Raw genomic sequence first — 15,497 nt, 5'->3', positions numbered from 1 at the left:
CTGTTAATGTAGGCCACAGAGGTGACATTTGCTATCTTTTTCCAATTAAAAACGACAATTACTTCTCAGTATATTTTCGTAACTGGTAAGAAAAGATTGGTAAGAAACAGAGAAGAATTAGATGGCGTAATCTTTTTGAAACCAACCTCAAGCACCCACCTGCCTGAGGTAATTGCAACTCTATGATTCATGAAAAATAAAGAAGGAAGTTGGCTCCCTAAGCAGAAACGAAAATAACCTGCCACATTTATTATCTTAAGGCTCTTGTATGCATATTAAATTTACTGCCTCAAAAACCGTACCTGGATGAGGGGTTGCCAAACTATATGGTTCATGTACCATGGGTACTATGTGAGCTTGATATTCCGTCCATTCACTTCACACATTTTTTTTTTTAAGTTGGTAGTACATGAACCAATAAGCTTTGGGAGCCACTGGCACAGACCACCAAGCTGTAGATAAGTTCCTTTAGCTCTGCTAACTAAAGTTTTTTCTGCCAGAATGACAGTGTCTGATGGGGGTTTCTCAAAGTGTTCAGATGACTGCTCTGCAGCACCTGGATACTGGAAAGTTAGCTTTTTCCTGTAGGAGGATCAATCCAGTCAAAAATTTCCAAGAGGACCTAGAATTTTTCTCTCTTCTATTGTATAATTGGTCTTATAATTAAATATGTGGGGAGGCCTCAAAAGGAAGATATTTCTACTTGCTAGAACATCTTGTGGAATGCCTGGCCTCCTTAAACATAATTCATTGGTAAGTCACTGCCATGACTACCAAATGAGTTGTGTCTAAGGAATCAAGCCAATGAGAGGAATGCTTTGCCTCCTTTTAATCTTCAGGCACAACTACCCTGGCTTCTTTTTTCAACTATTTTGGAAGGCTGTCCATTAATAGGAGAAGTCTGTCCCAAGCCAAGAAATTGTACTGTTCCAAATCATTTGATGAATCCTTATTCTCTTCTGAAGCACAGCAGAGGAATACAATTACTTCCCCAACATTCTGATCGTGATGGGTTAACCCTTCTTTACTTTGTTTTCTTATTAACTGCCACAATAAGAGATCTGGAATTTGGTGATTATCAGCAGGTTAAATGTCTGTGGGATAGAGGTGGATGATAGAGGTTTTCAGAAGGAATAAGGGGATAGTTGCTGTGTTCTGTTGGAGCTGAATGATAGTAAACAAGTGGTGAGATGTTCCATGAATTTATCCGAATTTAAATATACAACTCCTCTGCCATTCTGCTCAATAACTCCTGAAACTTCCTAAAGTCATCAAATTGAGACATAAAAGGATGGTATGTATGCACAGACTCATCAGTTGAAGAGGAGGAAGCAGCAGTTACTTGAATGATTATTCTCTATTTCTTCTTTCTCCTTCACTCAGGGGAAAAGGATCAAGACTGTTGGTCCAACAAGTCCAAATCATAAGAGTCCATGTGGATCTCTTATGATTATTTCAGAAGGATTTCGCATAGATGCCTGATACGTTTGAGAACCCTGGAGCAGACCTCAAACTGCATCCTAGCTTGATCTTCACTGAGGCCAAAGTCTCCATAACTTATTTCAGGAATCCATAAAGGACCAAGAGAAACATCATGTGTCTTCTCCTCTTCCTTCCAAGAGAGGGAATAGCGGGATCTGAGTCCAGTGAGCACTGTTGTCCTTGAGGCATTCTTGAACCCAGTGATTTCTCAGAGTTGGACTTCTAGGCAGAAGATATTCCAGACTCCAATTCATTAATACATTTCAGCTAAAATCAGATTAACCTGTTGGACTTTCTTCAACATACATAGGTGGGACTCCCACTCTGAGTATTTTCGGAGGGGAAGTGGAGGAAATCTGCATAAAGCATATACCTCTGTGGGGAGTATTACTCACCCACGACCTGGATACACTGGTCTGAATACAAAAAAAGAAAAGGAGTACTTGTGGCACCTTAGAGACTAACCAATTTATTTGAGCATAAGCTTTCGTGAGCTACAGCTCACTTCATCAGATGCATACTGTGGAAACTGCAGAAGACATTATATACATTATATACACAGAGACCATGAAACAATACCTCCTCCCTCCCCACTCTCCTGCTGGTAATAGCTTATCTAAAGTGATCACTCTCCTTGTAAGGAGAGTGATCACTTTAGATAAGCTATTACCAGCAGGAGAGTGGGGAGGGAGGAGGTATTGTTTCATGGTCTCTGTGTATATAATGTCTTCTACAGTTTCCACAGTATGCATCCGATGAAGTGAGCTGTAGCTCACGAAAGCTTATGCTCAAATAAATTGGTTAGTCTCTAAGGTGCCACAAGTACTCCTTTTCTTTTTGCGAATACAGACTAACACGGCTGTTACTCTGGTCTGAATACAAAAATCTTTGCCTCATACAATGTACATTACTTCAACCTCAGATTCTTCTCAGACTCAGCCACTTTGACAATGGAAATAAATGGAATCATAGATAGATTCATAGATATTAAGGTCAGAAGGGACCATCACGATCATCTAGTCTGACCTCCTGCACAATGCAGACCACAGAATCTCATCCACCCACTCCTGCGAGTTTCATGCAGTTGTATAAACCCCATACAGTCTATGCAGATAACCTCAATATAAGGCATATAACATAGCTCTGATCTTGAAATGAATTCAAAAGAGCAGGAGCTGACAAAACCATGCCGAACCAGATGCCTACTGTATCAACTCATGGATCCAAAGAATGACATGAAGAACCAATTAACCTGCCATAAAAATTAACAGCTACACAAATATTAACTATTTATGATGACACTAGCCGAACAAGCCAAAAGGAGTCCAGAGAAAACGAGGGTTTTGACCTTCAATCCACAGTGGTAAGAGAAAAGAAAGGGATGGGTGGGAACTGCAACCAACCTTCCACACAAACTTCCTTGTGGCTGGACTTTACAAAAACTAGACAAGCCATTTACAACACACACTTTGCTTCTCTACAAAAGAAAAAGGACACTAAACTATCTAAACTACTACATGCCATAAGAGGCCACAGCAATGGTTCCCTTAACCCACCCAGCAATATTATTAATCTATCCAACTATACTCTTAGCCCAGCAGAAGAATCTGTCCTATCTCGGGGCCTCTTCTTCTGCCCCTCCACCCCCATGAACATGATACAGTACTGTGGTGACCTAGAATCTTATTTTCAACGTCTCCGACTCAAGGAGTATTTCCAACACACCTCTGAACAACATACTAATCCACAGAGACCTTCCTACCAACACTACAAAAAGAAGGATTCTAGGTGGACTCCTCCTGAAGGTCGAAACAACAGACTGGACTTATACATAGAGTGCTTCCACCGATATGCACGGGCTGAAATTGTGGAAAAGCAGCATTACTTGCCCCATAACCTCAGCCGTGCAGAACACAATGCCATCCACAGCCTCAGAAACAACTCTGACATCATAATCAAAAAGGCTGATAAAGGAGGTGCTGTCGTCATCACGAATAGGTCGGAATATGAACAAGAGGCTGCTCGGCAGCTCTCCAACACCACTTTCTACAAGCCATTACCCTCTGATCCCACTGAGGGTTACCAAAAGAAACTACAGCATTTGCTCAAGAAACTCCTGAAAAAGCACAAGAACAAATCTGCACAGACACACCCCTGGAACCCCAACCTGGGGTATTCTATCTGCTACCCAAGATCCATAAACCTGGAAATCCTGGACGCCCCATCATCTCAGGCATTGGCACCCTGACAGCAGGATTGTCTGGCTATGTAGACTCCCTCCTCAGGCCCTACGCTACCAGCACTCCCAGCTATCTTCGAGACACCACTGACTTCCCGAGGAAACTACCATCCATCAGTGATCTTCCTGAAAACACCATCCTGGCCACTATGGATGTAGAAGCCCTCTACACCTACATTCCACACAAAGATGGACTACAAGCCGTCAGGAACTGCATCCCCGATAATGTCACGGCAAACCTGGTGGCTGAACTTTGTGACTTTGTCCTCACCCATAACTATTTCACATTTGGGGATAATGTATACCTTCAAATCAGAGGCACTGCTATGGATACCCGCATGGCCCCACAGTATGCCAACATTTTTATGGCTGACTTAGAACAATGCTTCCTCAGCTCTCGTCCCCTAATGCCCCTACTCTACTTGCGCTACACCGATGACATCTTCATCATCTGGACCCATGGAAAAGAAGCCCTTGAGGAATTCCACCACGATTTCAACAATTTCCATCCCACCATCAACCTCAGCCTGGACCAGTCCACACAAGAGATCCACTTCCTGGACACTACGGTGCTAAGAAGCGATGCTCACATAAACACCACCCTATACCGGAAACTTACTGACCGCTATTCCTACCTACATGCCTCCAGCTTTCACCTAGACCACACCACACGATTCATTGTCTACAGCCAAGCTCTATGATACAACCGCATTTGCTCCAACCCCTCAGACAGAGACAAACACCTACAAGATCTCTATCAAGCATTCTTACAACTACAATACCGACCTGCTGAAGTGAAGAAACAGATTGACAGAGCCAGAAGAGTACCCAGAAGTCATCTACTATAGGACAGGCCCAACAAAGAAAATAACAGAATGCCACTAGCCATCACCTTCAGCCCCCAACTAAAACCACTCCAACGCATCATCAAGGATCTACAACCTATCCTGAAGGACGACCCTTCACTCTCACAAATCTTGGGAGACAGGCCAGTCCTTGCCTACAGACAGCCCCCCAACCTGAAGCAAATACTCACCAGCAACCACACACCACACCACAGAACCACTAACCCAGGAACCTATCCTTGCACCAAAGCCTGTTGCCAAATGTGTCCACATATCTATTCAGGGGACACAATCATAGGGCCTAATCACATCAGCCACACTATCAGAGGCTCGTTCACCTGCACATCTACCAATGTGATATATGCCATCATGTGCCAGCAATGCCCCTCTGCCATGTACATTGGTCAAACTGGACAGTCTCTACGTAAAAGAATAAATGGACACAAATCAGATATCAAGAATTATAACATTCATAAACCAGTTGGAGAACACTTCAATCTCTCTGGTCACTCAATCTCTGACCTAAAAGTCGCAATATTACAACAAAAAGACTTCAAAAAACAGACTCCAACGAGAGACTGCTGAATTGGAATTAATTTGCAAACTGGATACAATTAACTTAGGCTTGAATAGAGACTGGGAGTGGATGAGTCATTACACAGAGTAAAACTATTTCCCCATGTTTATTCCCACCCCCCACCCCCGTTCCTCAGACGTTCTTGTTAACTGCTGGAAATGGCTCACCTTGATTATCACTACAAAAGGTTTTCTCCCCTCCCCCCGCTCTCCTGCTGGTAATAGCTCATCTTAAGTGATCACTCTCCTTACAGTGTGTATGATAACACCCATTTTTTCATGTTCTGTGTATATATAAATCTCCTCACTGTATTTTCCACTGAATGCATCCGATGAAGTGAGCTGTAGCTCACGAAAGCTTATGCTCAAATAAATTGGTTAGTCTCTAAGGTGCCACAACTACTCCTTTTCTTTTTGCGAATACAGACTAACATGGCTGCTACTCTGAAACCTTTTACAACCTAGGGGACTGAATGGTCCAAACCACAAGAGAATACGTATACAACCTCAATATCTGCTATATTCTAGAGTGTTCCAATGTAACACCAGGCACGCACATGCATCCTATAGAGCAGGGATCTCTACAGAAAATAATCCAGTGAAAACTCAAATACATAGTGGGCAAGAGGTTTCTGGTTTTTTTTGGTCAGTGGGGAGCAGGGGAGAGAAAGGCATTCACACCCCACCATTACTATTTTCAAAGGCTAACTGTGCTAATGTTGTATTTTTTAACCCATCAGTTCCGAAAGGTTAGTAGAAACCATTGAATAAAGAAAACTTAGTTATGCAGTTTAAAAGGTTAAATGAGGTGCTCTCTCCAAACACAGATGCAATAACTAAATAGAAGCTGAGGCGTCCAGACTTCAAGCCCAGCGCTAGATAAAGTTTTCAATTACTGCTCCGTTGCAGCAGCTCAATAATAGGCAGTCCATTTCGTGTTCTTACCTACTGCTCAGGAAATTATATTCAGCAACAGCAGATTAATTTGGAAACAGTGAGGCAAGTGTTGGAATTCTATTCTGATGAGGAGCCCCCTAGCTGTTTAGGAATGAACAGAGCATGCTCTATCAAAGAGTACACCACTGAAAAAGGTGCCGTTACCTGACCAATTGGTTGTAGATATACAGCTGGAATTTGGGATGGAGGTTGGGAAAACAGACACTGAGAGAGGCCCAGTGGTGAGACGTAAAGACAGAGAAGAAGTAGTGAACAGGAGAGCAGTGTCTACAAAATAAGGAGGAAGAGTTTAAAACCAAGATATCAAAAAGACAGAAAGAACAAGAAAAGGAGAGCAGCTAACAAAGAATTTTAAAAATGTGTTAACATTACATGGATTACATCACCTCATCTTAAACAGAAAAATTGTATGTTGTCACTCCAAGGGCAACAGAACATAACTACTTCTATGCATAAAATGTAACAATTTATTCTGTCAATTAAATGCAAGCTTCTTTTCATATTGTTATCTAGGTTAATTTCAGATTTTGGTAGTAGTTTTGTTGCTTGTGTATAAGCTTCCATTTGCAGTTCTGTGCACACACCTCAATCCTGGGTCTTTAGCACCTCCTGCTATTCCAGTCCTCAGAGGAGGACTTGTTTGTTTTATGTTGTGGACAATGGTACTATTCTGAGACCCCTAAACACATTTTCACTTGTAGGTTCAAACATGAATCTCACAATTTTTCCAAAGATAAATGCCACTGATCTAATTAGTAGCACCACCTGGTTCAAAAATAGTGCAGTGATTCAGAAAAATAGCCTGAAATGTTCACGGGTACATCTATTTCTAGCTGGAATGCAGATGTTGCCGTTTTTCATTCTCAGCAAAGCATAATCTTGGTCTCACATTTACACACTGCCTGTTTCACTTAAAAGTACTAAAGTGCAACAAAATTGCATCCATATTACAAAATTCCTGAAGCCAGTTGGATGATAATATTTAAAATATAGCGTAGCCCCCATAAGTTATTCAGAGGAAAAGCCATGCTACAGATAGCTCACTATTACAGTGCAAGGTAAGAAACACGTTAAGATAAAGCAAAAGATTAGGTTAGTTCTTCTATTTCCTATGGTGCATGGATGATTATTGTTGAAGCTGCATACGCAGAGGACACAAGGGGAAAAAAGTGTTAATTCTCTTTGACAGAGCATGCTCCTGTTCACATGCATACCACAAGGATTAAGACAGAAACTCTTTTTCTCTTCCCTTCTTAGCAGAAGATAGGTATTGAAGCTGTCACAGAAGTGAGAAGAATCTCTCCTTTGCCACAGAGTCCAGCAAGTCCAGCATTCCTTTCCAGTCTGAAGTATAGCTGGCTTTTAAAGCCCTCTTCTTCCCCAGTTTGCTTTTAGTTAATTCTTATCATTCAGTTTCTTTCCTGCACCTTATGCAATTAGACTAATTCAATATTAGTTCCCTTTCAAGGGATGGCTTCCCTTCCCCACCCGCAAAAATTCTGCCAATACTGTCTTGCTGTACTGCTTTGATTTAACCGTATTCTTTGCTACACCCTTGGGAGAACTCCGCAGTCTGCAATGCTGGTTTTTATGAACAAACATACCGTTTCAGAACCATGTAGCAAAATCTTAATTACGTTAAAAATATCCATTTGGCATAATCTGTTTGGCAAAAGTAAAAGTTAAATTTAAGTTTAAAGAAAGTGCTACTCCTCTCTGAACTTCTACCAAACACACACACAATCCACAGCACAAGAAGCAATGAGATAACATTGGAACGATATATTAAACCACACAAAGGCATAATTTCCATTTCTTACTGCTCAGAGCGCGATAAAGGAGGGCAACTGTTCTGCTAGCCAGTCTTGAAAATTCTACTGAACTAGGGCAATTGTTTTGACTGGCAACTAAAATATCATTAGGCCTTTCCCTATCATCTTAAAGGTATGTTTACTGTGTGCCAAGGCTGAAGATTTTATAACAATTTTACAAGATTGTAATAGGGGTCGTTATCTATCAGTAACTAACTCTTTTTCTGTAAAGATAAGCATTATTTAATGATCTACACTCCTGGAGAAAGAAGAGAGGTGTCTAGTACAATACAAGATGAACATTAAATATTACCAAAAAAATTTTTGGCATAAAAATACTTCCATTAAAAAGTGCATCAGTCACTGATAAAAAGAAGCGTATCAGTTGCATCTTAAGAAGTGGTGTTTTACTCACGAAAGCTTACGCCCAAATAAATCTGTTAGTCTTCAAGGTGCCACCGGACTCCTTGTTGTTTTTGTGGATATAAAAAGAAAAGGAGTACTTGTGGCACCTTAGAGACTAAGGTGCCACAAGTACTCCTTTTCTTTTTACGAATACAGACTAACACGGCTGTTTTTGTGGATATAGACTAACATGGCTACCCCTTGATACTCAGTCACCTATGATACTTCCTATAGAGCTACTCTTATCAAGGTATGTAAGTATGATTTCAAAATTCAAGAACTGCGAACCAATTCTGAATTATGGCATCTGTTGCCACTGGAAATTTCATTCTTGTGATCAATCTGTCCGATTCTTAACCTTGAAGACTCAAAGACCGTCTTTTGTTCTAAGGAGAAAAACCCTTTCTTTTTGGGGAACTCTGGAACCCATTACTGCCCATAAACAGAGTGGCCCTTCCCATTCTAAAAGGATTTGTCTATGTTAGGGCATAGTTAAATCTCAACGCTTCTTTAATAAAGATGGACTTGGTTTAGCATGACTAACTTCGGAGGCACAGATCCTTAAGACTTTATAGTCAGTGTCTCAGTTATCCTGAATGCTGTTTCTTCTTTAAAGAAGAGAACTGAACTGAGGGCTCAGGCCACTCAACACCAATCAGTGGAGTCTGGGTCAGAAGACTTCCTTTTAGACCCAAAGTGGGTAAAGACTGTGCAATCAGACTGACCTTCTGTCAAGTTATTTCCTACTATATGGGCCCCCTTAGTATCTGAGCTTTCATTACCATAGTTACTGAGAATCTAACATTGGGAGGACTTATGCCCCTCCCCAGGCATTTCAAGTATCCAATATGCTAATGAGTCATGGATATCTTGTCATTATAAGATGTGTAACATTTGATTCATGACCTTTTCTCTGGACCCAACATCTTGGAATACTAGAGACAAAAAGAGAAAAAACAGCAGAAAATCTGCATAGTATGGACTAAAGTATAATTACCTTAACTAGTAACAAGCTATTTACAGCAATTACTTTAAGACTATTAATAGTGGTGACCCATAGTTAAAGGTCAAAAGAGAAGAGCTGAAGGCAGTTAGGGCCACATACTTTTTATATGGTAACTTCAAGGTACTAGTTTAATATCCAAGATTAGCGGACACATTGAATTGTAATAGTTAACTTCTTTTAGACGTATGTGGGACTTTTAAAGCAGAACAAGAAACCTCCACATTGAATTGCTTCTGCAGATTTTCAATGAAGAAGAATGCCACATTTTTATTTTACAAATATCTCATCTGTTCAGATCAGCTTGAGTTTGGCTACAAGCTCTGATGAAATTATTTTTCACATGCCCTTCAAGTTGCAGTCTTTGATGGCCTAAACATTTCTGACTTGAAAATGTGATACTTAACCAATGAAATAAGACAAAAGGAACTAGGGGCTCTGCAACAAAGTATTTATATCCTTTGACATATATACTATACAGGCATTACACAAAGGGCATGCCTCAAGGTAAAATTTTACTCATCATGAAGCAATGAATTTGCTCCTTCGTTACCTTGTACAGCAGGAATGTAGAGCCATAGCTAATACCAATCTTTAGGGAACAAGGGTTATTTCACTGTGAAATTTATACCATCCAAATTCCCTGAAGGACGTTCTGGATCTGACAATCTCTTTGTTCATTGTACTGCATCTAGTGCCCTCCAATTAGGTTGTATCTCCTTTAAGCAAGCAATTGAAGTCAATGAGAGCTGTGCTTTGAGCACAGAAAGTGCCATGTAATGAAAAGTACTCTGAAAACCAGGTCCTAGGTACCTCAAAATGGGCACCCAAAATTAGTGGACACCTTTGACCTTACTGTCTGTGCCTCACTTCCCCATCTGTAAAATGGGGATAATACCACCTCCTCCTCACACAGGGAAGTTGAAAAATTACAATGTTTGTTAAGTACTCTGATACTATGTGATGAGTGCCACAGAAAAGTCCACGAATGAATTAATAATTCTGTCTTCACAGCAGGGTTTGAGTAGTGTGCAGCAAATGAGGCTCAAGGTGACACAATGCACAATGAAAATAAAATAAAATATTGAATAGCTGCTCATTACTGTAAAAGCCATTTATGAAATAAAATAAAATAAAATAGGAAACTAAATTTAAATACCCCCACCTTTTAGACTCTGTATTCTGCTTTCCAATAAGTGCCTGTGGCTCACATGTTCTCAATTTTTTTCAGTGTATGGACCACATATTAACAGCGGGATTATCTCATGGAGTGCCTACTATTTCCTTCATAATCATTCAGACCATCTCCCCTTCCCATTCATGGTCAAACACCACCCCATGCCACCTACAACAATTGCTTAAGTGAAAAGTAATTTATCTTTAGATGATTTTTAATCCAATTTAGCAGTTAAAAACAAGGAGAGCCAGGACTATATGATCAGCTAGCCAGTGATCTGCAAATCAGAATTTGAAGTCAACTAGCATGCCAGGAGATTTCTGTTAGAATGCAGGGCAAAGATGTACTGTAACATCAAAGTATTATTACATAAATGTCTCCTTAAAAAGTGAAAGGGATAAAGTGAGATGCCCAAACAGAGGACACAGGCACTGTATCTTAGTAGTCTTAAAGATCTATCTGAACTGAACTGCAGGAGACACTTTCCCAAGTTGTACTCAACTTCATTTCAACTCCTCATATAAATTAATGGCATGGCATTTAAACTGAAGGGCTGCTGTAGTAAAAGGGAGCAGCCCTGGCAGTGTCATCTACTGCTAATAAAACAAAGCATTTACTTATTTTCTGCTACTAGTTTTATTAAAATAAACAAAACAGCTTTTATAAAAATAGTTACTTTTCATCCATTCGGCTGCGCATTTTCTTGAGCTTCTGCATGATGCTACTAGTCTCACTACTGGAGATGGAGACTGGGGAAGGGCTGCGAGTCTCTACATCAGTTGGAAGTGGGCTGGAAGCATTGCTCTGCTTTATATCATCTTCACTGTGAACCTCCTGCAAAAGCGGAACAAAATTAAGAAAAGTACCATGGGCTTGGAGTGAAGAGTGAGAAAAGAACTTTTTGAATATTGATCCGCTTTCCTCCTTTCTCCAGCTTAAAACACAAAATTTGGCCCTGTAAACAATACTTATTACCACACTGCTTTAGTCAGGTTAATCCTTGGACCCAAGCAGCCTATTTAGAGTTTATCCTGAGGTTACTAAAACTCAAACACAATGGAATTTTAAGCAATCAAGAACATAAATCCATAAGAAACCTCTACTGAGAAAACTTTAGAGCCAAAAAGAAGGCAGGCAATTCTTTTAATTGAACCTTTTCAGGTTTCTTTTTTATTTTATTAATTTACCCCATATTTACCTCCCAACCAACACCAATCTGACAATAGAAACTTGAGGCACTAGTTCCTATTGCAGACGCTTGGTAGCTTATTTAATATACTAACAATTTAAAAAATTCAGCATAAATCCCTTCTGTACTCTGCCCCTCTGTAACTTAAGTTCTCCACTGATAGTTTCTTAAATACTGAGTCAATCCTTTCCATATTGCTAGAATAAAGCCTCATCTTAGATTTTGTAAAGAGTTTCGCATCTGTAATGGGATCTCTCTTATCTTTCTACCTGGAGAAAGAAACATGCAAGACTAAGGGTCAAGAGCTCAAACCATTCTACCTACACATTTCAAAGTATTGAGCTTCCACCCCTCTCTCATGTCTTTTTCTCAGTCTTGTTCTCTTCCTCCCTTTGTGGGTAGGATATATTCTATAGAATCTCGATTCTACATTTTACCTTCCTCAGTCTCTAACAATGGACTTATTTAACAAGTTAATGACATGGGTTTCTTTCTTTACTAGATGACTGTGCCTTCCTTTTGTTTCCTCCGACTCATAGTGAATGCACTCTTTGCATGGTCGGGAAAGTCCTAGAATCCTGCTGCTGCCATAGTCAACAATCCTGCACTATAACAAGTATGTTCACTTTCCAAAGAGGTCTTTCATCCAGGAAGCACAGCAACTAATATTATCCATGATACAGAGGCTTCCTGCTATTTTAGGTCCCTAGTCTCTTATATCCTGTGCAACTGGAAGACTGAATTAAATAGTCTGAAGTCACCAGAAAGCTTTAGTCTCTTCAGATTAAACCAGAAATGTATAGTAAGGAAAACTAGTTTTATTAGTCAAGATTTTCAAAAGTGACATTGGGTGCCTCAATTTTTCAGGGCCCAACTTGGGACTCTATAAAACGGCCTGATTTTCAAAGGGCAAAAACTCAGTATTTTCTGAAAATCAGACTCTTTAAAGTGTCTTAAGCTGGTATCCATAAATCAAGATACCCAAAATCACTACTAACTTTTGAAAATCTTGACAATTAGCATCATTTGCTATCCAGTTAAAAAAATAAACATTTTTTGGAAGTCATTGCCATATGGCTGTTTTTTCCTTCCACAATAAATTAAACAGATCAGACAGACAAAACTGCTCATAAACCCAAGGGATGAGGGAAGGGTTAGGAGCAAGTCTGTAAGCTATATATTCAACATGATAACTTTTCATTGCTATAACACTGAAGTCAATTACCAATGATATGGGTTGGCTCCAAGTACCAAGATACAGCTTCTGTAATGTTACTTACCAGCTTGTTTTCCCCCGCAGACTTCAGTTTTTCCTGCAGTTTCATGGTAGTCTGGCGGATTCGTTCTATCTCCTCCTGCTGTTTAAGTATCAGTTGTCTCTCCTTCCGAGCTGCCTTATTGGCCTCTTGCAAACGCTTAATTTCTGCCTTTAAAGGTAGGGAAGATGCAGCAAAAGAACTGTAGTGACAGTTGCCTGGAATGCATGCTGAGGCTGCCGTAAGGCCTGTGCCACATAATTAGCCACAGCATTATGCTATTTTGATAATTTTGTTCAGATATTCTCAGACCAAGGACAGCTGATCAATAACTATACCATCACTAATAACTGTGTCCTGATGTAAAAGGCTCAACTTGTTAATGCTAGATGCTATTATAATACAAATAAATAAAAATAATGAGAACCACAATAAGCTTAGTATCCAAGGATCTGGTTCAGTGGTTCTTGTTCAATACTTAAGAATCTATACAATGTCAGAGCTGTCCAGTGACTATACCATGGATTCAACTGGATTTGTCTATAGGGCAGCATTTACCTTCTCCTGCTGCAGCCTCAACAGCAGACCACGCTGCCTCTTTCGGATGGGTGGCATCTTGTCATCCTCTCCTTTGTCTCGTAAATGTCTGCAAGGAGATTGGGGGAAGGGAAGAAATAAATAAATAGCCTTAATTTCTCTTGCTTCCAAATACAGCAATACTTTTCTCCTCTGCAATCTTACATCTCTAAAACAGAGTAGCACCATTTTGCATGTCATAACTCCATCATGAATATTCTCTTCAGTGAAATATCCTATATTCTTTAGGGTCTAAACAGAATCAGTTTTGCTATTTTTAGTTTGGCTCTGTTTGAGATACAATTCTGTAGCAAAGGCATAAAAAGTTAAAAGAGAATTAGGTTATGCCAGACATTGTCTCTCATGCCCAGGCCAGATATTCACAGCACTCTCATTTGAAAAAGAGTGAGTGAAAAAATGCTTCAGGTCACTCTATAATAGTTCCCTGCCTGATACACGAAATCCTAGAGTAAAGGAAACAGTTATGGTTGTTTACTGCACCATAGGGCCTTTGCTGGTTGGTGGTACGGGAATATTAGAAAGGGTGGGGGGGAGGGGGATCAAGTGACCTTAATACCACTATTACTGTTGAGACAGTATCAAAATGTACATAAAAGAGATGAGACAGAAGTCTCAGTACAAGACAACTTAAGCAGCAGCATATTTAAGGTTTGAATACATTGCATGCAGTTATAACAGAAAAATTTAGAGTTGAAAGAAAATGGTTTCCTCTTGAGTTGAAAAAGTGATTTCAGGTGGGACGTTATTAGTGATGCTATACAATTAATTGCTTTATCAACCTACGAGGGAATAGTTATGTCCCCCTTGCACCCTCCCCACTATGAACCTTAACTCAGGAAGCAATACTTTAATAAATAATAAAAAGAGCACTAAGACAATCATCATCTCTCGCAGTTTACTGTGAAGACAAGCTTCTCTTTATTGAACAGTATTGAATTTAAATAGGCATGTGCCTTTTGTGTCATTTTTACGTTTTTTATACGTATAAGGTGATTTTAGATGAATAGTTTACAAAGAACATTTAATCAAATTTAAAAAACAGAACATGAAGAAGCCATAAAAAAATACCCACGTAGAAGCACAAGTGCAGGAATCATCAGTGATACTACATATTCAGAGTTCTCTTACTTTTTCTGGTGTTCCAGCCAGGCTAACTCAGCCTTGGTTTTCTCTTTCAGTGCCTTCTCACGGAGCCGGAGCAGTGAAGACTGATGAGCTGCTCGCATTTCCTCTTCCTTCATATACTGCCGTACCATCTCCATGGTGAATTTAGAGAAACTATCCTGCCCCCCAGAGAATGGCATGCTTAGGTCCTGGTGAGGCAAGAGACATTCCAGTTAATCCCCACAAAAAGGACCTCAAGTAATATTTCATCAGACCCAAATAATCTAAGTGAAAGAGGATGAGGACCAGCATTCTGCATATACAATACCAGTACCCAACTACATGTGGAGACTGAAACTCATACCAAGGGCTATTTGAAGAGATGGTATGAAACAGAAGACGAAGGGGCAAGTTGAGATCCCCAGTTGGTGGTGGTGTGGGTTTGTTTCATTTAAAAGGACACCGAGCTACCTTACTGTTAGACAATGATGCTGCACTTAAAGTACAGGCTGAGAATTACATGCCACACACTGAGAAAGAGTTTTCCCTATAAATTGAGCTCAGGCCTGGTCTACACCGGGCGGGGAAATATTGATCTAAGTTACACAACTTCAGTTACGTGAATAACATAGCTGAAGTCGACGTACTTAGATCTACTTACTGCGGTGTCTTCACTGTGGTAAGCCGACAGCTGATGCTCCCCCGTCGACTCCGCCTGCACCTCTCACTCCGGTGGCGTACCGGAGTCGACGGGAGAGCGCTCGGGGGTTGATTTATTGCGTCTTCCCTAGACACAATAAATCAACCTCTGCTGGATCGATCGCTCTGGAGGTAAGTGTAGAAATGCCCTCAGTCT

General features: G+C 40.2%; 1 protein-coding gene across 11 annotated transcripts in view; it reads right to left on the bottom strand.

The window, feature by feature from the left end:
* CEP350 (centrosomal protein 350) overlaps nucleotides 1-15,497 on the bottom strand; it is a 134,467-nt gene that overhangs the window by 43,292 nt on the left and 75,678 nt on the right. For 8 of the 11 annotated variants that reach the window (XM_043521163.1, XM_043521164.1, XM_043521165.1 and 5 more), the window contains 5 exons: nucleotides 14,666-14,850; nucleotides 13,499-13,586; nucleotides 12,965-13,111; nucleotides 11,172-11,329; nucleotides 6,244-6,366 (listed from right to left, as the gene is read on the bottom strand). In XM_043521163.1, the coding sequence (XP_043377098.1) occupies nucleotides 6,244-6,366; nucleotides 11,172-11,329; nucleotides 12,965-13,111; nucleotides 13,499-13,586; nucleotides 14,666-14,850 (701 nt within the window). The remainder of the gene's footprint in view (nucleotides 1-6,243; nucleotides 6,367-11,171; nucleotides 11,330-12,964; nucleotides 13,112-13,498; nucleotides 13,587-14,665; nucleotides 14,851-15,497) is intronic. The other 3 variants (XM_037908021.2, XM_037908024.2, XM_027823576.3) reach the window with 1 other exon arrangement.

The sequence above is a fragment of the Chelonia mydas genome, chromosome 8 (assembly GCF_015237465.2).
Source record: "Chelonia mydas isolate rCheMyd1 chromosome 8, rCheMyd1.pri.v2, whole genome shotgun sequence".
Classification (NCBI taxonomy): domain Eukaryota; kingdom Metazoa; phylum Chordata; order Testudines; family Cheloniidae; genus Chelonia; species Chelonia mydas.
The sequence above is the reverse complement of the archived record's forward strand: the minus strand, read 5'-3'. Positions and strand labels throughout refer to the sequence as shown.